The following is a 24,270-nucleotide window of genomic DNA, read 5'->3' on the forward strand; positions in this document are numbered from 1 at the left end:
AACACCCCTACCCAAAACTCACAGCGCAGGGTAGTGCTCCAGTGGGTGCCGGCTAGCTCTGAGAACCCTGGAAACGAGGCTGCCGATAAATTGGCCCGAGGTTTGATTTTCCGGGCTCAGGACAGTCTCGATCCAGGATTCTCGAGGTAGCGGGCGCACACCTTTGCGGAGCTGACGCAAATACCCCGTTTGGACCGTCGGACTTAGCCCCCTCCCTACCCCTCTCTTACGCACACCCAACAGATCCTCTTCAGACGCCTCCAGACACGCTCTCTATCACCCCTCAGCTGTTATCCCACTATATGCTCCCTATGCGGTGACCCTCACGCCACACTCTCCCACATCCTTTTCGGCTGCCCTGCTGACCCTCCCCCGCAGGGACAGCACGACATCTCGAGCTGTGAGGACTAGGAGGTCCTGCTCACGTCGGCAGACCCGAAATCGCAGCTTGCTGCGGTGACTTGGGCTGCCGACGTCATGTCCTGATATGACCTGCATGATGCAGTGTACGGGACCGCGCAGTGGCCCAGGGACCCAGCAGGGTCTAAAATTCACTTTCGAAATAAAGTTTTTCTGTCTGTCTGTCTGTCTGTCTGTCTGTCTGTCTGTCTGTCTGTCTGTCTGTCTGTCTGTCTGTCTGTCTGTCTGTCTGTCTGTCTGTCTGTCTGTCTGTCTGTCTGTCTGTCTGTCTGTCTGTCTGTCTGTCTGTCTGGAGATCTTTAGCGTGCACTGACACCACACAGCACACGGGCGCCTTTTGCGTTTAGCCTCCATTGAAACGTGGCCGCCGTGGTCGGGTTCGAACCCGGGTACCCCGGCTCAGTAGCGGAGCGCCCTAACCACTCAGCCACCGCGGCGGGTAATGTAGCTAAAATTTGTTAAACCACAGCGCCGAAGGTAAGCACGTTGTCGGAATTTCAAAAACTGCTATGGATATTGCTCATGGTGAGCTACTCGCCTCTCAATAAATAAGGACCCTAACTGTAATAGTTAAAAAGTTAACTATTCAGTATTAGTTTAACCAACCTCCTAGTTAGCACGTCTTGGCTGTATTCTGATGTACTACAGCGCTGACAATGCTATGCAGAAAAGAGCCCTCTTCTAACTCAAAAACCCTGTTTTTAAAAATTACGTGAAGTCTTCGGCGAAACAACCTCTGTATCAGGTCGCCTAGTGACCGGAAGGCAGGCATGCTGCGATGATTTAAAAAAAAACAATTCGAAACACAAAAAGTTCTTGATCAAGATGAGTAGGCTTCGGCGTTCGCGCGCACTGCTGTTTTTACCAAATTAGGTTAAGAATAACTGGAAATATATTACAAGGACATAGCTGTAAAGTTAAACAGAATGTTTATGACAGCTGACGATTATGCCCCGTTATTTCGACCGATTTCTAATTTCTTATATTTTGTTAAACTTTTCCGAATATGGTGCACGTAATTTTTTTCGCTAACTTCAGAGATCTTCACTTAAAATAAGAAATAAACTATAGCAGCAAACGCTTAACACTGCTTCTACACAACCTTACCGGCCAGATAATATAACATTTATTGACATATTTTTGGAACTGGAAATAATATTGCACACATTTTAAAAACTTATAGTACCAAAATAAATTTGGACAGTTATAAAAATAATTTTTGCCAGTTGTTACATTCAGTTCCAATATTGTGCACTATATGAATATTGATTGCCATTAAAACATTTAGCATAATATCGCCAGTGTAGCAGACATAGCACACCTAAAAAACATTTTTTTACGCACACTGCAGTTTTTCCTCTTTTACATATGTATAACGTTTAATATTTTACAATTAATGCCTGAAAATTTGTTGCGGTGATTCATATTTTTGCAGAAAACAGCTTAATTCACAGCTAAACTATGTCGAGCTGTGCAGAAGGGCCTCATTGTACAGGCTTTATCTGTCAACAATATTATACGGCCTTTGTGCAATACTTGTTAATATTCACATAACCATAAGTTCGAAACAGCACCCAGCCAGTTCCTCAAGCCTAGCAGTATATAGCTCTTCAATGGCCGCCATATGTTCAGTCATGTTCAAAGCCATATGCAATGTTCAAATCCATACACCATGTAGTTGCATGCAAGGAAACTAAAAAGTTTGACCCGATTTCCTAATAATTATAACAAAGAATTCCCGCATTTAGTGGAATTAAAATAATAGTTAATATTTTAATTCTTCATGCAATATATTTATTGCGTGGTTTCTTGAAGTTAGAGCAATAATATGACCATACCAATCAAAGATATATCAGTGAATTTTATGTCATTTAGTAAGCAATTGTGCTTATAACGCAGTGGAAGCTAATTATAGCCATCGTTCATTTCATTACTTAGCTAAAAGCCTCCAAAGTTAGAGAAAAATTGTGTGTGTGTATAGCTGGATTGCGAAATTTCGGAACAAAGAAAAATTTCAAAACCAAAATAAGTAACCCGGCGCGCTCTACAGCAGTTACAGACATCGTTCGTAGACTTACAAGCATCTCCTGAAAAATAAAGCTGGCAGAAACAGCAGTGCGCGTACGCGTGGGAGTCCAGATGCTCGTTATAAAGAATTTTTAGTGCCTGAAAATTTTTGTTTCTGGACACAAAAGATCGCAGCTGCTTTCTTTCTAGTCACCAGTCAATTAAATATAGAAATATTAGGTAAATTTAAGATGTCAACCAGCTAACCATTAGACGATCTTTTCTGAAATCGCCCAGCGGTAGCTCAGCGTTGTATTTTTATCTTCACGGTTATCCGGGTCATCTGTGGATAGCTCTAGCCACTCCGTCTGTGGATTTGTGCCCAATGAATGCCTCGCAATAGTGTGCTCTGCACCACCACTTACATTGAAGCTGGCTCAGTGGTTACGGCGCTCGGCTGAAAACCCGAAAGATGCGAACTCGACTCCGGTCGCATTTCGATGGAGGCGAAATTCTAGAGGCCACTATTCTGTGCCATGTCAGTGAGCGTTAAAGAACCCCAGGTGGTCGAGATTATCCGGAGGCCTCTACTTCCGTGCCCCTCATAGCCTGAGTTGATTTGGGACGTTAAACCAACCAAACGAAACTTACACTGAGGCTTTTCATCTATGACTTACCCAAGCGCAGTGATACCAGTGTTTTTTTTTTTCATAGAAGATAGCCGGTTCTTAAGAAACTAACAATTCCGGGCAAATTTTAATCGAGAGAACGCGAATTATTTGCGGATGGATGTGCGCACCCGAATTTACTCCGGCCGTTAGCGAGCGCGCAAGCAGAGACTCTCTGCTCTCCGGCCGCACAGTTAGGCCGCGCTTTCGCATGCGGACGACGACCCGACGACGTGTCTGATCCCACGCTCTGTCTGTGCGCTGCGTTTTACGAGACAGGACCACCCGTTTATTGGAGGCAATACGTCCATATCATCGCCCGCGCGTCACTCTGCCGAGGAAGGCGCGTCTCAGGGCCCCCGCCCGCTCGTGAAGACATTCCGAGGCTCCCGTTGTTGTGGAGCGCGCTTTTGTGGGAGAGGACGTCAGCGCGAAATCTGCGCGCGTTTCTTCCTCTTCGCGGACTGCAGCAAATGATGGCAGTGGATAACGCCGACTGCGTGCGGTTTTATCTTGGCAACGTGAGTCCCTTGCTGACATTTTGCTTTCTTCTCTGTCCGTCTCTGAAAAAAAAAAAAGGTTACTTTAGGTTAATAGTAGGTTTTTGTCGTGAGTGTATTAGTAAACATTTCACTTGATAAAGTCGGCACGGATCGAAGTTGGCGCGTGTTTGACAAGTGACTTTTGTTTGAGAAAGAAATAACTTGAGTCTTTCTTTTCTGACACTCACAATCAGAGAAGTTTACGTGGCCACACGCCTAGCATACTTCTACAGACGACAGTATTAAAAAAAAATTTTTTTTTGGTGCGCACGTATAAAACATGAACCAAAAACGATACTTAGCCCATTCACACTATATGACAATTCATATGTGGTGTTTTCCTCGTATGCTTGGTGGCCCCTGTAGTTAAATATTTGAGATTCAAAATCAACAAGTTGCATTTCCGTTTTAGAAATTGCAAATTATAGAAGGAAACTAGAGTCAAGGACATATGTGATAGACCTGCAACAAGCAACCCGATTGCGAATTTTCAAGTTGTTCATTCGCAATCCGCATTCGTAGTTGTGATCGGCCAAGAAGTCGTTAATTTTTTCGTTGGTTACTCGGTCATATGAAAGACCCTGACGGTAAAGAAACTTCTCAAGGCTGTTCCGGCGTGCTTAATGCATCGACATGTGCAACAAGGGTGGTCTCCAACACAAAGTGAACATGTTTCACTAGCGTGATTGCTGCATTTCTGTGCTAAACATATCGCTTGGCCTTGAACGAACCAAACACGTACTGCAACTGCAAGCAGTTGTGTACCCAGTACGAAGAAAAGGAGCTGTTTCAAGCGTAGCTAAATGGTGCGATGGTTACACGGTTCCTCACCGGTCATAATCAGGCCTGCAAAACAGGGCGAAACAAGCCATTGCATTTCCCCGACATAGCGCTGGTCACACGCTGCTGGCTTTTCGAAATCACACGGAGCTCGTTAACTCTGCCACAGCGCCTCCTCCATCCGTTTTTGTTTTCAAACCTAGCCACATTGTGGAAATGCAACGCCCTCCTGACACATCCACGCTTAATACGGGAAGCACGATTAGAGATCATGCCCTTCGCCTGAAGTCAAATCTCGACCAGGTAAGCGAGAACGTTGTTAAAACATTAACATTATGCAGTAAGACGAAATTGAACTGTTAGATCTTACGCAGACAAGCACTGTGCGCAACTCTTCTACATTTCTCGCAACAACCTCTTCTTCTTTCAGGATTTTTCAACCTTCAAAGCTTAAGCACCGATTTTCAGACCGACGTCTGTTAATAAATTGCCTCCTGCATATCGTTTCAGAACTATTAAAGAACGTTTCGAAAAGTAACGAACTGTCTTAGACAAAAAAAGATCGTGAACCATAACGTGATTAGCGCTGCGGGGGGAGTAATACGAGTAAACTTGGAGTTCTCGCTTGTCGAAATCATTTTTTGGTGGATACGTACCTCATTAATGTATTTCATGTCTCCAAGCTCGAATATTACATGCCGCAAAGCTTACGAGTGGGAAAGTACCGCACATTTCAAGATATTGTGAATGAAGCGCGCTCGTCACATTTAATATACCAGCCATTTTTGTCGGTACAACTGATGTTTGTTTACAGATGCGTATTTCGTAAAACTGTATACAGGTGCTATTTGTGCTTGACCAAATACAATTCACATGCGTAGATAAGGACCGCGTTCTTTCAGCCATTTTCTCAATGAAGAGGGGACCAAGATAAGCGACCAAAGATATAAGCGTGGTGGCTTCGCCTTGAATTGAGTAATAGAATTACTTGTAGCGATAACAGAAACAGCAACCATAAAACAGAGTACGTGAAATTAAAGTCTATGTAAGTACCACTGGCTGAGGGCTCAGAAAATGTTTCACAACATAGCAAGTGCAGGTGAAGGAAGGAATACGATCAGAACGAAGAAATACAGAGAAGTTACAAAGCCGCCTCTCTGTGTGATGTCCTGGAGCTTTTTCCACGTGTGCAATCTGGTCTATAAGTGTAGCCCATCAGTCATATCATCGACAGGCGTCCCGGAATATGTTGCGGCACAATAGAAAGCATATGCGTAGGGCTCACTTAAGAATTTGCCATGCATACCTGAGACATATCACTTAAACGACTTTTCCGGGGTGGCCAGGCTGGACCAAATAGGCTTCCCAAATTCCGCTCTTTCGCTATACATTTTTTACAGACTTTATTTATACCTTTCTGCCTAGATGTGTCCTTCAACGTACCGCAAAGCGTGCTCGTGTTACTGTGATCTGCTATCGTGAAAAACCACGCGATTCGCTGCCAATACGACACAACAAGCCATGGTATTTAAGTCACCAATCGCAAATAAAAAATAATTAATTATCATTTTAGGCGACGTAATTGTTTCTACAAATCTGAATGTATCACGAAACATGTCTGTTACTAAATGCAATAGCATTTCTAGATCAGCATGCCTAATTGTGTCTGTGGTTACGGCTTCCATGAGCGTTGAATTTGCACGGAAGGAAGACTCCACGTTTCCCAATCTAGTGCTGGTTCACTTCAAAGGTCGGTCCAGATCTAACTGCTGAGGCCTTTACATTCAGTCACTTTAAAGAATGTAACATGTCTTCGAAACTACAAGTAAATACTCGTGATCGTTCAGCGCCAAAATTCGAACAGCATCGTTACTTCTGACGTCATGACCGATTTCGGGTGGACGACACTCATGTAATAATGACGTCCTCAGGTTTTCCCTCGGGAACGCTGCGCATCGAAAGCATATGGCGTGTAGAATTAGAGCAAAAAAAAAAAAATTAGGCGACACATAAGCTCTGCCATTAAGGGTGTGACACGATAGCGTTAATGGCTCCCTTCAGCGGTATCAAATCAAATCAAATCAAATCAAATCAAAATTTATTCCTCGCTATGCGTACATATCCATACATTCTGACCTGCCTAAGCACATTTTGCTTGTTGGCTGATCAGGCAGCAGGTGGAGAAATAACTTTGTATGAATACATTTCTTTTCTAAACAGTCATGCTAACACATAGAAAAAAGTCAACACAAAATAACACATATGAAACAACTCAAGCTATACACAAGGCAATACATTTCCACACCAATTATGTCCATCATCATCCTACGCTTGTTATTTGCAATACATAAATCATCGGCAATTTTATTAAATACAGCTGGTACATAATAATTGCGCATCTTTTTACCATAGTTTGTATAAACCCGTGGCTTAACAAAACGTTCCGTTTTTCTCAAGGTGACATCTTTTTTTACGGGAGTCATATTCATTTGAATAATAATACCGCGTTAACACAACAAAGTGGAAGAGTTCACGAATCTGAAGGATGCCTAACTCATCGTATTTCCCTTTCAGGTCAACCGAGCGTAGTCTGGTGGCGTAAGATATAGTGTTCACTATTCTTTTTAGGATAACATTTAATGCTTCTTTCTTGTATTCGGAGCAGGTACCATATAAAGTAATGCCGTACTTTAAAACAGGTCACAGAGTCCCTGTTCTTTGTTCACATTCGCACACATATCCCACTCATCACAAAACAGTTTCACATTGTTGTCTTTGAACCCTTCTACACTGTAAGCGCATAACGTTACTCTAATTCGTACCTCACTAATTAGCACGTCTCTAGTTCACTTCCTTAATTATCCCATTACCAGACTTCAAACTAAAACTCCACATGAACATAACCCCTCTTGTACCTTAGCCAAGTCCATCTGCCTACGAGGCCTAGTTTGTAGAATGTGTGGCTGGTGATCCCAAGGTCGTGGGTCCGAATCCCGACTAAACTTTATGGAAATTTTTCTTTAAGAAGAGTTCATTAGTTTAGGAAGTTGAGTAGTTTGAGACATGCGCCGACCTTTAATTCCTGTTACAAGTCCACTTTTCAATTATTTTTGTTCCGGACTTCCCCGCGTAACGTAACCCGTGACGTGGCCTTCTCAACACAATAACGCCGCTGGGTCGACGCCCTGTTTCCCGCTAAACGGGAGCCTTAACGCTGTCGCATTAAAATGGACGTACAGAAGCGCACCACAACAGCGTTCTTGCTGTATTTTTCAGTACGTCCCGTTTTTATGCTAATTCTACACATCAACGTCCTCCATGCCCCCCCGCATGCTCTGTCGAAAACGTGTTCACTGAAATCCTCCAGCAAACTGTCGTATCCCTTGACTCTTAATGTTATGACGTTGGACTTCTATGGCTGCTTTAGTTGTTATGGAAGGTGTATTGCGTTGTGTGTTCTGTGACGGCCGTTCTCTTGCGCGTGACAAGCACTTCACGTGCATTGTGCATCTGCTATCCAGAATAGCTCTCGTTTAAGAGAAGGAGGTCAAGTTTTTTGTTGTCACGACACATATTTGTTGTTAGGAGACTTCCAAGGCACAGCCGTGCTGCTCCTATCTGCTGAAGTGTTCTCCTCTTGCGCTGGATAAGTTTCAGGAGCTCAGACAACCCTGTCGGTGCCGCCTTTGAAGCCTGACAGCCTTAGAATGTACCGACGTACCATTGCCAGCAATAGCGCGCCGCCATGCAGTATTTTCCTCCAAGTCACCTTATGGCCCAGGCTCAAGATGCGTTGAAGGAGACAGAACGCGTCAGTAACGAAGCATATCTCGTGGTAAGTGGCTGGAATCATTTCAGCTTTTAGTGTGAAGTTCACAACTATGCTTTTAAACTGCGACGCTCCGAGGATTAAGCAAAAACGCAATTAGTCCTCGACATCTTTAGCACCATAATTAGCGACTAGCAATGACCGTTAATTGTGTCGCCGACAGGCCGCGCGCTCACTACAGTCACGGGTGCCTTTATTTGGAAAAATACATTGCCGTGAAGCTGTGGTTGGGTTCACCAGGCAAAACTGCTTAATATCATGGTAGAGAGAGGACATGTAGATGGGCTTCTTGACAATACAAAAAAATAATAAAGGGAGAGGGGAGGTTCAGGGTGTTTAGTCAGCGTTTCGACAAGAGGACTTGTCGCCAAATGAAGACAAGTCCTCCGATAGTAAGCAGGGCACACAATGAACGACGGAGGGGGGATCTTCAAGGTGCTTAACCAGCGTTTCGACGTCGCCCAGACGAAGACAAGTTCTCTTGTCGAAACGTTGGTTAAGCACCCTGAGGATCCTATCTCTCTTGTTCATTTTGTGCCCTGCTTAGTATCAGTTCACCTGCGAAAAACATCGTAGTCAATTTGATTATTTCATGTAAGATCGCTTGTCGCCTACAAAAACTAGCCATAGCACTACCCTTACTGTGCGAAATGGTGAGGAGTAGTAAGGTTAAAGTACACTTTTTTCTTGCCGGAACATGCCAAGTACTCTGAATGGTGCTCACATTGAAGCTACTGCCAAAAAGCTGCATGGTCACAGCTGGCCATGGGAGGACCTGTAATAGAGGCGAAAATTGAAATATGGGGGGACTTTTGGCGAATAAGCGGGAACTTGCGTATGCAGAACCTGGTCTGCAACTTCAGGTCACGGTGACTGATGCCGGGTATACTTGTCACGAAGCAGGAATTATTGTGGTCTTAAGCCCGCCTATACGGTAAGACGAATTGATTATTTCTTTACCAGGGCTCCGAAATACTTTTTTGTGAAACTTGAAATATATGTTTAGTATGAGGGTCATTCCCTGTAACATCATTTAATTGAAAATATTTCAAAGGTCATTTCTATCTTTCAAGCTATAAGAGTAAAATATTGCCCCTCCTCATTTCGAAAGTTTTCAGATTGACGTCTGACTCTACCAGGCGTCACTCAGTGAATGGGTTAGCCAAGCAGTTCGAGTAGAATTTGTCGAAAATATTTTTTTAAGATCAAGAATTTATTCAGTACAAATCGGATAAGCACAGAAATTCGATATAGAGGCGGCATACAGCCCGTATACAGATTCAGCTTTGATAAGCTGAACCTGATTCCCGTCGAAACAGGCGCATGATATCTTGTCAGCGATGGCTGCGGGAAAAAATGCACGTCTTCTTTCCAGACTGACTTGTCAAAATGAGGACAGTCTGAGCTGCGTTGAAACTGTCTTGGAAGGTTGGGTGGGCGGGACATCGACACACTTGAGAGTGGGCGCATAAAAAGAAATAAAAAGTGCCCTGCCCTCACTGCCAGTTGACACAACGGGCTTAAAGCAATATAAAATAAACGCTTGCGGACAGAAGCCAAGAAAGAATTTTACATAGCAGAAAAAAAGAAAAAAGAAAAAAAGGGGTAGATATCTACGATCATTACCGAAACCAGGCCAAGGGAGGGTCCGGCTCAGGCGCGTAGCCAAGAAAAAAAAAAAGGAAGCAAAAGCCGGACGCTAGAGTAAAGAGGAATACCCTAGCATCTTAAATGTTCACGCCTGGCAAAGTTATGCCACAGACATGTTAGGGAGCGTCGTGCTATCTGCAACAGTACTGAGAAAGGTGCAGAGGGATGATAAACGCGCGGAGAGGCAGTGCGGAAGAGAATAACGATAGCAGTTCTTGCCGGGTGCATACAACAAAAACAGCCATTATACGCCTCTTTGCTATCTGTTGTTCACCTCTAGATAGGTGCCAAAGATTCAGGGTGACTGCACAGCCAGTGCGTTTTAACATAATAATAATAACAAAAACAAACTTTCTAAGTTCATGGGGTGAGACCCCACGAATCCTGCGGATGAACCATGCGGCAAAGTGCGAGGGTGGAGACGTTTGGCTTGTTGCTCCAAGGTATACCCGCCATTCTGGTGCTCTTCTCTTGCTTGATCATCGCCCTGAATCGCTCTGTAATTTTCTGGACGGTAAATTTGCTAGCTCATGCTTTTAGCATTGCAGTCATGACGTTCACATTACCGGTCTTCGCCTCTTTGACGCGTGCTTTGAAGGCAGGCCCTTAAGGTTCTTCTTTTGGCCAGGGCGCACAGCTGCGCTTCTGGAAATGCTCTCCTTACCTCTTCGGAAGCCATTGCAAGGCTTCGGAGAAGTCTTTTGTTGTTCCAACCACTCCAGGCGGTCGAATATTCCGTTTACTCCGGTAGGTACCCAACGTGCGCATCTCTGGCTGCACAGTATTAACCGATACCTTTCGGCCAGATTTTTTGAGAATATTTCATTTACTTTCTATACAGCCTTTACGGTCTTCAAATTGATCCATATAAGTGCTCTAATACCCCATTTGACAAAAAAAAAGAATAGACGAATTCGCGCGTCACGAGTTGTCTGTGAAGCTAATCTGTCGTTTCAAAGTTTTTCACGACCAGTTGGTGGCTACAAATATTTTACGATGGCATAAAATCCCACACTATCCTTTATGGCCTCGCTCCCTCCACAGTAGCCACGGCAAGTAATGAGGGAAATAAACTATGAACAGCTCCTAATCTCCACTCCGCCTCCCCTGGCACTACTGCAACCATTTTATAGTGCCACGCCCTTTGCTGGATAGCTGTCATTAAAAGCGCCGAGTATGCCATCGCGCTCGGGCACTTTACTCGTTTTTTCCGCAACTAAACACCAGCTCCATTTTGTTCGAATTCATCCAGTTACGTGCAGTGTTGTAGCGGTGTTCACAGTTGTTTCCTATTTAAAACTTCCTTTAAAGCTTAAATAACCATTCGGGGCTTAATCTGAAGGCAGGTTCACAAAGTGCGTCGCAGAAGCGAGGGGCCGGAACACCGGTACTCTATCATGGTGAATTAAAAGCACCATTTTGTGAGCTCTACCTACACTAGTGACTTCCCGGTTCAAAGTTGTTAACAAGAGATAAAGAAGGTCAGCAGAGCGAGTGAGTGAGCGGAAAATTAATTTTTATTCATCAGCAGAAAGGGTGGGATTAGTGGTTCGTCAATTCCGCCAGATGGCCGTCAGTTGACGGCTGGAGGCGACATTTTCAGACAGGATTTTCTCTAACTCTGTTGTGCGTCTGAAGTGGGTACTTTGATGCTGAATGAAGGCAGGCAGGCAGGTAGGTCTAGGCGGGTCTGGAGGCTGCACATGGGTAGAGTATTAGGTATAGTAAATCAGAGAAAAAAAAAGAAATATCTCATTCGGAAAACAGCTTCCTGATTAAACCTGTAATTTCTATGTTGTTTCGCGAGCAAAAACAGAGCATTTCATGTAACCCGGGAAACGAACGCTAAGGGTCAGTTATTTTTGGTGTAAAAAATAAGTAGGAAAAAACTCGAATACTGAAGCTCTTTATTTCTTAAGCCGACTTACAGTCCAAATTCCACCCCACCGCCTATAAAAATCAATAAATATATAAAACCCAAAAGTGAGGGGCTGGCCCAAATGTATGTAAGAAGGCAGCTAAACAGTTTGCATCTTCCGAATGTAGCAGGCTTAAGTATTTGAAACTCACAGAACCTTGTGTTTGGCAGACGGAAAATAGTACTTTCTGTCCAATAGGCGTCACTACCGCAGGCAACAAAGTAAACGGAACACAGCGCGTATTCCTGCACTTAGGTCACTACTCGAAGAGAGTTACAGTGTTAGGTAAACTGTGCCTGCACTGAATTTAATACCGTATTCTCGAAATGCATCGTTCAGGAGTCTACGTAGTATATTTCTCTAAACTAAGAAATGTACGTGGCAATGTAGTGAGTTTGTAAAATAAGCACAGTTACAGCGATGCGTGTTATTTTGTTCTCGTTTTTTCTTCACTTCACTTTCTTGCCGTGCATTTTTTATTCTTAGCCATTTCTGTACACTACATTTTTTTCATTATCCGGAAACCTCAACTTTGTTCGCCTTTTGTTATCTGCATTTTTTCGTTTTTTTTGTACGCCTTTCTGCTGTGTGGGCAGCTGCGTTTTCCGTTAATTCACTGTCTGTATTTCATACATTCCGCGTTTTCCACTGCACGCCTTGTAAGGAGCACGGACCTCATCAAGCCACCTTTGGTTTTTTGTCCGTGCCCCTAAGCATCTCAGGACGTTTGAATAAACTGATTTGATTTGATTTGAATTGAATGACGTCAGTCCGACGCTATTATATATCTGGCGGGGCGCCACTTTTCAGTGAGCAACTCGGACGCATCCGCTTCCTCAACAGCGGAAAGGGCCATGCATGCATGAATAGGAAAAATGCTACTGTACCTTCAATATGCTTCGTATCCGCTTTGAAGTGAGCAGTCACATTTGACAGAAAGCTTAGACACTGGCGTCCGACTCTCGAGCCTGGTGTGCGCGAGGAGCCGCACAATACAGCACGATCGTTTATAGTTACCAAACCTCTTTCGCACTGTCGTCAAACCGAAGATCCGTTCGACAGATTCATTCTGCTTTCCACGTCAGACACTATACACTCAGGAGCGCAATGCTTCTAAATGATGTGCCCAGCAGCTCTCATGACCTTCTTTCGCACTGTCTACGCGTCCTGCACCCCAACAACGGTCTTGGAAGCAACTTTATTATCTCACGTTTTCTAATCAAGCCCAGGATTACTTCATTTGGTGCCCTGAAGCTCTCAGTAGTCATTACCATTGCCCTTATCGTAATCGATAGTGTGCAAAATCTGTGAACTTCCAAGCCCACGCCCTCACTATCTGTTTATCCTTTCACACGTAGTTCCTGTCTCAAAGCAGCCTCATCCATTACCCGCCTGCAGATGTCCTATTATCCTCCTTTCACTTCGTCCTCTCCTTAATCTTCTCCCGCCAGCTCTAGCTGCGCGTCCGATTAGTACAATTGTTCACACATTTCACTGTTATTAACGATGTATACCTTTGAGAACGCAACGTTTTTCTTTGTTTGGGCTTGAACGCCTTCCACTCAAGTTTGCTCTCCGGTCCACGCTGTCATTTGCTTAAATATAAGTGCGCTTATTAGCGTATTTCTTAGCACGGCTCTGTGAACTGTTCTGGAAGCTCAACTGCACACGAACTCAGGCCTTTCTTCACGCGCATGTCGGCAGCACTTCTTCCCAACAACGAACCCGGACACGAGTCGTTAAAGTTTGTTTCTCTCTTCTGTACTGCTTAACAAAAACAGTGACACGAGATAAAGATAGCATGCAAAAGAGATGTTTGTGCCGTTAGGCACAGCGGTACGCTATCGCGTTAAAGACATAAAAAAAGTGGTAGGATTTGAACGTAGCTAAACCGAGTAAACGAGCGAAAGCATGCGTTTAGCCTCGCTGACTCATGGTTATGCTTTGCTGGGTCATCGGCACGTCTGGCGACGATGTTAGACTCATGCTAAGCTCTGATCGAAGTCAAGCTGATCTGATCTGTTCGCGCCGAAGATGGAAGTTGATGAATGTACATTGCGAGAGTGTGTTGCAGTTTAACACGAGGCGTGATCGGCTGCGGCGACAGCATAGTGCTCTCGTGCAGTGGCCAGCGAAGCTGATCTGTTCGCGCAGCCACGTGTTCGGAACCTAGTCGAGGCAATATTTATTTTATTTCTGCATGGGCTGCTGCTATGCTAGGTTTTTCCAAGGTCACCTTCAAGGCCAAGCTTCACACAAACTCGGTGAGCCGGTTAGACCTCGTGGAGTAGTGTTTCCGCAATAAAACGCGCACCTTAGAGACGCCTGCATTAGTGTTAAGTTATATGGGCACCGTTGCCGCAGGTATCGCTGTGTGCAGTCTGGTTTCACACGAGATTGTTTTTTAACTTTGCGATAACCACCTCAGCCTCGAACTATTGCAAAAAAAGTTTTTCGGTGAGGAGTATATATAGACAATTGTTTTAACAGGCCGTGTTGATAACGCAGTGCTAAAGAGCACAACTAAGCCTTGGCGACACCTCGCTGTCGCAGTCGGGGACCCTCAGCTGATGACGCCAGATCAGAATGTTTGTCACGCTCTGCTGTGTTTCTTAAAGTTACCCGCTTGCGTGATCGGTTGTGGCAGTGCCGTGCCCATTCCTTTTGCGTGAGCAATGCGTTCTCCCTCATTTCTTATGTTTCTTCGTTTTCCATTTGTTCGGTGAAGGGTAACCAACCAGAACCTCTTGTGACTACATACCTTCCTTCGTTTCCTATTTACTCTTACCTCTATCTCTCTCTTTCCGATGTACATGTGCACGCGACTGTTGCCAGTCTTTATTTTTGAAGTATACATTAATAACGATAGTTACTCATGTTCCCCTACGTGCAAAAAGCAAACATTATTGACACTTTGCTGAGACTGGGTAACAGGAAGTAACCGCTTCTCAGTAAACAAGAATGACGTTTTCAGATTGATTTAGCTAGGCCTACAAAAACTATTGTCTTGTGTCTGCATGTGATTCCCATTCATCCGATCCAGCACTCAAGATTCCGCAAATTACCGGTGTGGTTTTGCAGAGTATTTAATGTAACTACTCAAAATATTATTAACATAGAATCAGTCAGAGCTCCGTGGTAGCCTCCTTTTCAATATATGACGACAACTTAACCACATCTTATATGCCTCTCTTTGAGTACTGATAAGAGTTATTGTGAATGGACAAAGATTAATATTTGGTTGTATGAACCACAAGCGCTGTGCATGGTTTCACAACGTTGCCAAAATTTTTTCTGTATGAAAATCTTGCCGGTCTAATTTAATACCTTAAAACTGAGGTCACCAATTTCTCACGTCCCTAAGCATGTAAGCATAGCGTGAAAATGAGGAAGTCTAGAGTGCATTTTTTTTCTGTGTTTTATACCACAAAAAACACTAAGCACCATAGCAAACATTTTCCCGTCCAATTTTGTGACTTTCGACTTGCACAGATAAATATTTTCTCCCTAACTTGCTTGTTACAATAGTTTGAAAGAAACCACTGGCCTCATCAGTTTAGGTGTGGAAATTATAAAACAGTACTCACTAGCTATAGCCGCCTTCGATGGAGCCGATAGCTTGGCCATCGTTAGCCGCATTATCGTACTTGCCCAAGTCATGGAGCCCGGCAGACAGGAACCGTCCATACGCTTCAGAAGTGCAGACGATTCACCGCCGCTCTCGTTGTTCCTCGCGTCAGAGTCGGCAGCATTTCAGAATTTTTGTGGGGCAGAGGGCAGAAGAACTTAACTTCCCTGGGTAGAAATGAATGTCTCTAACTAATCGGGCTTAAATAGTTGTAAAAGAACAAGCACGAAATTTTATTTGCCAAATTTTATTCCTGCACGCTCACCCTGCATTTCTGGCAGGACTATCACAAAAGAAACCAGCACCCAACCATCTTGATTGTGCGAGCCGGCTCGCGTAATCTTGCTCGGACACATTCCTCCGGTCGCTACAGCCGCAGAGAAATGCACGCACACACAAACACACACACACGCCTATCAACAGATCTCTCGCTGCCTTCTCCTGAATCCGCGACAAACGTGCTGATTGTCCGCAATGGCTCGGCATTGCGGCAAACATTATCTTTACAGCGTCCGTCGCCGGTCGAGCAACGACGGTTATAAAGTGGAGGCGCACAGAAGCCAGACTCTCCGGGGGCTTGCACGGGGAAAAGCAGCCGAGGTGTGTGGACCACCGCCGGGCGCCCTGTCCAGCTCATGCGTGACTTCGGGGCGAAATTATATAGCGTCGGCTGTGGAGAAAAGTGGAGGCGGGAGCTTTCTTCACCTTCCGTTTCATTCCAGGGAATGCGCCCTGCAGCCGTCGTTGCGAAGCCGTCCGAAACGTTCCACGCCAAGAGCGGTGAGTCCGCACGCACACTCTTATTTGTCATCCAGCCTGTGTTTTGCCGGAATTGTGGCGAATTGAAACATCCTCAGAATTCTCTACTACAGGCAGCGCCATTATTTAGTTATCTCACCGCCATAAAGATGTGCAGTTTTTTTTTTCGCCAAGTATTCTGTATGCAATGCAGCTGGATTAAAATTCTCTGAAGGACGAGTCTTTTCACGTACCTGTACGATCTCTCGTGCTTCAGTGAAGCATCACTTTGGGCGAAGACGCTAGCGCCATTTGCACAACGGATTCAGATGTAACAGAACTGCTTCACACTGAGCACGAGATGGTACGGATGCTCCTGGAAACCTGTGCTAAAACCGCCGTCAAATGAAAAATGCTATCTACATCCGGAGACGATGTGACAGCTCCCACGGGAGAAGACATGCAGTATGGCACGATTAGTGCGTAATGAGACCGATTAGAAGCTTTACTCCATGACAAATAGTAGTTTGTCGTGGGGCGATAAATTTTGCATCTTCTGGAGACATTATACTGCTTTTTTATTTAATATTAAAAGATTTATTTTCATTTTATGAAGCTTTCTTTTGCCCACGACAACTTCGTAAAATTTTGTTTGCAAATATCAGCAAGGGCTATGGAAGCAGTTGCTTACAGATTTATGTCGATTAGTTTACCTGGAGGTTCTTGTGGGAGGCAGTCTTCGTGACAGTGCTTTTTTCCACAGTTCTCGATCGTGGTGGTATCGAAGTTCTTTAGTCGCTAACTTCAGACGGCGAAGCGGCGTGAGGTTCTACCGTAAAGGTATAAGGGCGGAATTACGACGCTCCCCCTAGGATCGCAGATACTTTTTTTCCCAGTTGTCGGATATTTGGCCTTCACCTTTGACAGTGAGCGGATACGGTAATAACCCTTCCTAGCCTGATGTTCTTCTGAATGAGTACGGCACTCAGGCGCACGCTGGTCGCGTTGGTGTGCGTTTCTGCTTTGAGCGTCTGAATCGGAGTTCCCGGGGATAGAGGGGTATTGTGAACGGCGCCGAAGCTCCTTAAATGCCTCAACTTGCAGCACTCCCAGATTGAATAGCACGCCTACCTTCGTCATTGAGTCAAGAGTTCAGCGGGGGGCAATAAGCCCTTGAAAAAGCGAACGGGAAGGTTACCGTGGCGGAGCACAATCCTAGATCTCATGTAATATGTGCACGATTCCCGAAACTAGCAGATAGATGTCCTACCTGCGAGCTGTGAAAACTACGTAATCACATCTTTCTTCAAGGGTTGGAGGGTGCTCCGTCCTTTCGGAAAATGTGGTCGACAAACAGCTCCTTGCAGGCGAAGCGGCAAATTTTTGTCTTCAGGGTACGTCCAAAAGACTTCATTGCTTCGAGCACTGCCTGCAGACACCCTGTGTAGGTATTGGTCTATGTCTTTCATGAAGCGAAGACAACAACGTCCTCTACAAAAACAACACGTATTTGCCACTTCAAGCGTGCCAGTATCTTGCCCTTGGCTAACTGAAAGCTGCTTGGACGGGTTAAGCGAAATGGCGTCACCTTAAAGGGGCTCTGAAACACCTTCCGACTAGGGCACATCAACTCGCTCAATCATGCATTTTGTTGTCATGAACATCTGAGCCAAATAATACACTTCTACACGCAGCAGAGAACCCACAATCACGCGCGAAAGTTGGTGAGCCCTTCCCGGCGACTTTTTCAAGCTCACACCCTACTCGGTCGCACTGCTTCTGCGTATACCAGTTCAGATATGGGTATTGGTCAGATTATTTCAGACGTCAGGCAGCTCCCATGGCCACGTCCAATAAGCGGCGTAGAATCGGAGGGTTAGGGAGATTCGCCTCCGGCGGTGGGGCTTGCGGAGGAGCGCCGGCCTTTTAGCGCGCAAAAAGGTACGAGAGGAGAGGGAAGACGATTAAATTCAAATTTAGACTACAGATAAGTCAGCTTCTACAAAGCGCATTAAAAAAAATTATTTCAGGACAACATTCGTGAAGCGGAGTCCTTTAGCATCACAGGCATCCCGCAACCTTATTAAAACCCATTTCAGAGCCCCTTTAAAGGCGGTCCGGCATGAGTGGTGTGGCGTTTTATCTTTTACAGTGACAGCTGTAAGAAGACTCTTCCTTGGGTTTAGCGTCGTGGCAGTAGTAACTGGCGCAACCGGACCATGGGGAAGGAAGGGGGGGGGGGTTACCATGGAGCGAGGGCGGAGGGATGCGTAAGGAGGAGGGAGGAGGAAGACTAACGGGTAATGGGATAGCGGTGGAGTGTGGCGCGCCCCCCGAGCAGAGGCTAAGCGGCTGTGGCAGCGCGCGTGGAGCAGCCGACTGGAAAGGAGTGCTACTCGAATAACGACTATTTGTGGAAAATTGCAACCAGTTCTGGTGTAACTGCAGATGTATGTATATTTCTCTCAATTTCTATACTTGACCATATATCGCGAAATAGAAGTACCTCAAAAGCTGTCGCTGAATCTACCGTTACAAAGTGGTAAACATCCCGGGATAGTTTTGTTTTATTTCTTCCGTTTCTATCCGCCAAAACCGGCTCAAGGGATCCACCGTTGTTGAGTACTTAGCATGTGCAAAGCGGCCAGCGGCATCGTCTATTTATGGAAAATGGTAGCTGTTCTCGTAGTGCTTTTGCATTCGCGGTAATCGGCAGTTGTCGACAGCAGACCTGAGACTATTATTTTTTTTTTTATAGAGACAGCGCACCGGTTATTCGTAGCGCTTATTCGCACAGCGTTTATTCGAATTGTTCTCTCACGGTATCGCGTAGAGACTCGGCAGGGCTTAGATAGAAATTCTATGGCCATTTGTAGCTTGTGATGCATTGCCTAGCGGTTCGTGCTTGCACGATTTAAAACTGCACTTATAGCGTCGTAAGTAGCTCATCTCTGCCGGGGAAGGTCGGTTTTTATGTTTAATGTAGGCTTCTTGGATTGTGTCAATGCACTGCACTGTTAAAAATAGACCATTAAGGGCTACCATGACCACGTCATTGTGCCGGAGTTCAGGTGTCGGCTCTGTTTTTCATCTGCTGAAGAAGTATCCAGCAGCTTCATAGAGAGGGAAGTGAAAAATGGCTAATTATGCAAAGAACTCAAACTGTGATATTTTAGCACTGCAAAAAACAGCTACCGAAAATGCATACCACTAGACACAAGTAAAGCTTTCTCTGGCAAAAATCTGGAAAATTGGAAAATTGTTAGACACTGTTATGGAAATATTGAAGGTTATTGTCCATTACTCTGGTATGTAGCAAAATCATTCTTGCAAAGTGTTTCCAGCGATCGCATCGAACATTTAAGACTGCCATAAAAATCCAATAGGGAACACTTTTGACGATAGCAAAAACGTGAATAGAAAAAAAAATCAAGACTGCTGTCGGCTGATCTGCGAATATATTGATTGTTATTGTGAAATCTTACATTATATGAAATAATTGGCGGTGGTTTATCTCTCGTTAAACCTCCAGTCACGCGATAGCTACAGCTGGCCGAGTGGAACTTGGTCACGTGACCAACCACGTGACGAACCACGTGGTCAGCCACGGCGCCGCACCGCCGGCAGCTGCTCCGCATCACATGACCAACCACGTGACAGCGTGGCGGCGCCGCCACCGCCACGGCGCCGCCACGCCGAAGGCTCGGAATGCTACCGTAATGTAGCTATCGTTACAAAAATTGCATTCATAAATGGTTTCCAACTGAAAAATGCTTTTTGTCCAGGATTGCTGGGTATGAACAAGAATGAACGCTATAAACGCTAGAAATGCGTCTCGATTGCCTTGACATAACCATCCTGGAGACACGCAGTGCATCTTGCAATGCAGCACAGGATGGTGACTATGTTTATCTAAGTGAGATGCCTCTAATCTCCTTCTCCCGTGAGGCGCCTTAATTTTAGTTTGCTCCAGTTGGGCGTTGTCGGCTGAGCGTTCCGAATCCCTGTAGCTCCGTTGTCAGGAAAAGCAGCGAACAATGGCAAAATAGAAGGCTAGCGCCTCTCGGAGACATGCAACTGGATTATCTCCCACGCATTGCTCTTCACCGGTTGTGCTACCCATCAGGCAGCATTCGGAGTTAATGGGTACCGCAGGCGTCTTCCCGGGCTTGTATAGTAGTGCCATAACAATTGCCGCTCATAAGTGCAATCACTTATCGTACACTCAGCTCATTTGCTCGGAGTCATCTCGAGCCATTTCAACAGCCTTTTAATTGAGGCCCTGGGTTCTGACGAGAAAGCTGCAGCTACACCTTGGGATGTCACTTGTTATCTCTGTTTCCTGGGGACAAAGCGAGAATAACGCGGGGTTTTTTTCTGAAATAATAGGACTGTTAGTGGCGTAATCAGGGTAACGTGAAAGTATTTTCGCCCCTGGCTTAATGTAGCAGTCTTATCTAAATAATTTTACTGCATAAGTAGTACTACTGTAACCCCCCCTACGAATTTGGCATTAGTCGGTCAGATTCCATTCCGCCCTTGAGAAGCACCACACACCAACCACCTTTCCACCGCACCTCCGCTTTCCTACCCCACCCCTTAGCGCTGCCCACCCACCCAATGCCTCCTTGACCCACCCAATGCCTCCTTGGTTTCCCCTCGCTGCCCCAGCCCAGCCCACTTTATCCTCCAGAGGCGCCATCCATCACCCACCCACACAACCCTACCCTCCAGAAGCGCCACAACAAGCCACCTCCCCAACCCACCCCGCTCGGTGGGGAGCTGCCCTACCACAGATTGCCACACTTGAGAAGAGATAGCAACAGCCACGGTGCTCTGCGAACATACGCTCCGCGAACGAAGTACAAAAGGTGTAAAGGTTTTGATGACGTCACTCTCGTAGTGTGCATGACCGCCTGCAATCCCAACATAGCCAACAAACGAGAGCGCTGAAAGCCCGGAAAGGAAAAGCATCATTTGGAAAAGCTTTAATCATATATAATATCACTAAGGTAAAATAACCACTGCTTACGCAGGTTCGTCGCATCAGATTGTCTGGTGGTCCGTCAGTGCTACTGAGCAGCAGTAGCAGTTTTCAGGACACTAAGAATTGAATGGAAGCAAGACGAAGGTGCACTCTTTGTCAAAAGCAACTAAGCCACGCGTGGGAGCGACCACATGGCCACTAAAGGATAAAAACATGCTATGTGTCTACGGCTAGGCAAATCAAATGACGCTTATAATCAAGAGGGGGGGGGGGGAAGCAAGCTGTCATAATTCTTCGGACAATGGCCTCTTTCTGAGCTACACGCGTAAGGTCTATTTTCTTTAGCGAGGATCAGGCTTTTGCAGCCTGCGCGCCGAATCGTGTCGAAGGCGTCAGTAAGCGGTAGATGAAGAAGCCAAGACAGTAGCAGGGGAAAAGGGTTGAAATGCGGGCCAGTTGGTACACTGTAACTTGAAAAAAAAAAACCAGTCACAAAAGACAAGGGACAAGAGAAGGCCAGAATGCCAGTCATTGTGGCGTGAGCACTCCTTCTCTTGTCCCTTGTCTTTTGTGACTGTTTTTTTTTCAAGTAGCAAGGGAGGTGAGTAAAAAGGAAAGCAATGTACGCAGTCTAATACTGAGATGCAAAAGCCAAATAATATCCTTGAGTGCAATTGATGTAATGAACCATCGCCTATGGAATGAGCAACTGTGAAGATGTTTGGTGAAATTTCAATCATAAAACATAAAAATTTAAGGCCTGAGCTTAGTTAACGTTCATATAAGCGCTCTCTTTCAGCAACCTGGTATCGGATAGAGGGTGGCACGTGGTATTACGAGGAGATGCGTGATGCAGCGTGAGAGAAGTTGCTTAAGCCTTACTAGTTACCGGGAAGGGCCCTGTTCGCGAACCGATAGCTCTTTACCTACAGAGATATTTAGATTTCAACGAGTACAAATACAAGGCACCCGAACAGGTTTGACGACTCCGGCGATCAAGGGCCAACTGACCACTGCACTTTCGACTAAGATCGTGTACCTATATTTAAAATTCCTACGACAGCAACGCAGGCTTTCCACCGCAGCGGACACCGCGCAGCTTGAGACGCAAACTAAATGGTCTTTGAATGCCTTTTACGCATGTGCAGCCTAGCCTCAGGGAGCTCAGTGTCCCTGTCTAGCGACCAACAGCAACCGGCGTCATGGAGTTCGAGAAGGTTCTGCGCGAGATCGGCGGCTACGGCCTCTTCAACAAGACCATCGTAACGGCGGCCCTCGTGCTGTCCACGTGGCACGCGACGTTCTGCTACTTCGGTCAGGTGTTCATTCACATCACGCCGGCCAGCCAATGGTGCTTCCTCAACGACACAGGCGAAGACACGGGGCCGCCCGTTGACGTGACAACATTGCCTCGAGGCCGTTGCCAGGTGCGTATAGAGTGAAGTTTATCGCACTTAAAGCGGTCTTGAGCGCGCTTAGTGTTAGCATTGTGCAGCATGATAGATTGCAGCAAAGAGAGAAACCTTAATAAAGAATCAGAAGACCAAAGTTTAGAGACAGGGTATATGTATTTCTTTTGGCGCAACTGAACCTGACGAATGAACTTGCGGATACTGTTACGCAAAAGTCTGGATCGCAGAGCTTTCAGTGCAAAATGCGTGAACTAATTGAGCAAGTGACGTTTCAACCGCTCTAAAAGCGTGAACAGGTTGCACGTCTTACTCAAGATTTTTTTTTTGTTACGGGCTTTGGGCAACTCATCATATTTTTTTTTTGCTATACACTTTGGGCATTGAGTGTGCAAACTTTATAATTATCAATGTATCAACCCCTAACTTTATGCAAATAAATAAAAAATAACCTGCACTCAAAATTCTCTTGCATTCTTCACTTTATATTAGAGCTAGGTGATACCTTAGATTATTTAATAAAGTTCCTGTTTAAACACACATTACTTAAACCGATGATAACGGAAGCTACAACGAGGTGCACTTATAAATCCACTAAAACGCAAGCCCGTAAGGAGTGAAAATCAACACTGATGGCCGTAAATGCATGGGCGGAGAACACAAAACTATAAAGCATGGCCTTTTTTTTTTGTATGCTTGGGTTCAGTAAGGGGCGCCTGTGGGCCATATTATATGTAAGCGCTTGCAAAATGCCGAAAAGATTTCCAAATTTATTTCCGCGTATATAAATAAGAAGCATGACGAGCACTTAATAGAAAGTTGTAAGCATCATATTTTCAATTTGAAACGCTCCCCCTTTAAATTATAGATTAAATTCTGGTGGTCGAAGCAACAACGTTAATAACAGCTCAACAGTCGCCGGCAGAGCTCGTAATTAAACACTACAAATGACGATAATTCGTAGTGGGATCTTCCTGTACTGACCACGGACAAAGGCGATCGTCGCGTTCTTGCTGTTGCTGTGTCCGTCCCCAGCATACTCTGTGCATGACCTTTCCACAGCACTGCTTCAATCAAGCGAGGCCATGCAGTTGTGCAGCTTTGCGAGGCCGATACTAATAAATTCCACTCACCTCTCGTAGCTGCTGCAGCTGCAGGCTGACGGCCAGTACGGCAGCAATGAATCGACAGTCACCGAAATTGCCAGCGAGTGGGTCACCTGCCCCACGAGATGGTACTACGACAACAGCGAGATCTACACCACAGTCACCATGGAGGTAGGCAGGAGGTGCCCCAGCGTTGCCTATGCCGATGTCGTGCAGACGCATCATTCTCATGAGCCGTACCCCAAACGCATGCTTCTTGGTGTTCTGTTAAGCACACAGTCAAAGCTCTCATAACTCGCTTGCATTGTTAAGGGGTACTACTCATCTATTTCTATCGGTTCCTAACACAGTGGAGGCGCCAGGCAGTAGTAACTGCGTTATGCTCCATAGATGCACTCACTGCGTGTGTTTTCATGCCTAACTATTTTAGCGAAGAAATTATATATTTTACCTTGGTAAAATCAAGAATCCGAGCTTTTGTTGTTTTGCGTGATGACTGGCTACATGCGTTGCAATTATCTGTCATTAATCGGCATCACCATCAGCCATGTTGGGTCCAGTGCAGGGCACATGTCCCACCAGTTGCA

The 24,270-nt window shown here is 45.4% G+C and overlaps 1 protein-coding gene across 4 annotated transcripts in view; it reads left to right on the forward strand.

The window, feature by feature from the left end:
* Positions 1 to 3,528: 3,528 nt before the first annotated feature.
* LOC144125404 (organic anion transporter 3-like) overlaps positions 3,529 to 24,270 on the forward strand; it is a 36,728-nt gene continuing 15,986 nt past the window's right edge. Inside the window, exons 1-5 of one of the 4 annotated variants that reach the window (XM_077658762.1) lie at positions 3,567 to 3,616; positions 15,953 to 16,043; positions 16,166 to 16,223; positions 22,317 to 22,595; positions 23,720 to 23,854. In XM_077658762.1, coding sequence (XP_077514888.1) covers positions 22,371 to 22,595; positions 23,720 to 23,854 — 360 coding nt within the window. In that variant the 5' untranslated portion in view covers positions 3,567 to 3,616; positions 15,953 to 16,043; positions 16,166 to 16,223; positions 22,317 to 22,370. Of the gene's footprint in view, positions 3,617 to 8,120; positions 8,253 to 15,952; positions 16,044 to 16,165; positions 16,224 to 22,316; positions 22,596 to 23,719; positions 23,855 to 24,270 lie in introns of those variants that run through there. The other 3 variants (XM_077658761.1, XM_077658764.1, XM_077658763.1) reach the window with 3 other exon arrangements.

The sequence above is a fragment of the Amblyomma americanum genome, chromosome 3, assembly GCF_052857255.1.
Source record: "Amblyomma americanum isolate KBUSLIRL-KWMA chromosome 3, ASM5285725v1, whole genome shotgun sequence".
In the NCBI taxonomy this organism is placed as follows: domain Eukaryota; kingdom Metazoa; phylum Arthropoda; class Arachnida; order Ixodida; family Ixodidae; genus Amblyomma; species Amblyomma americanum.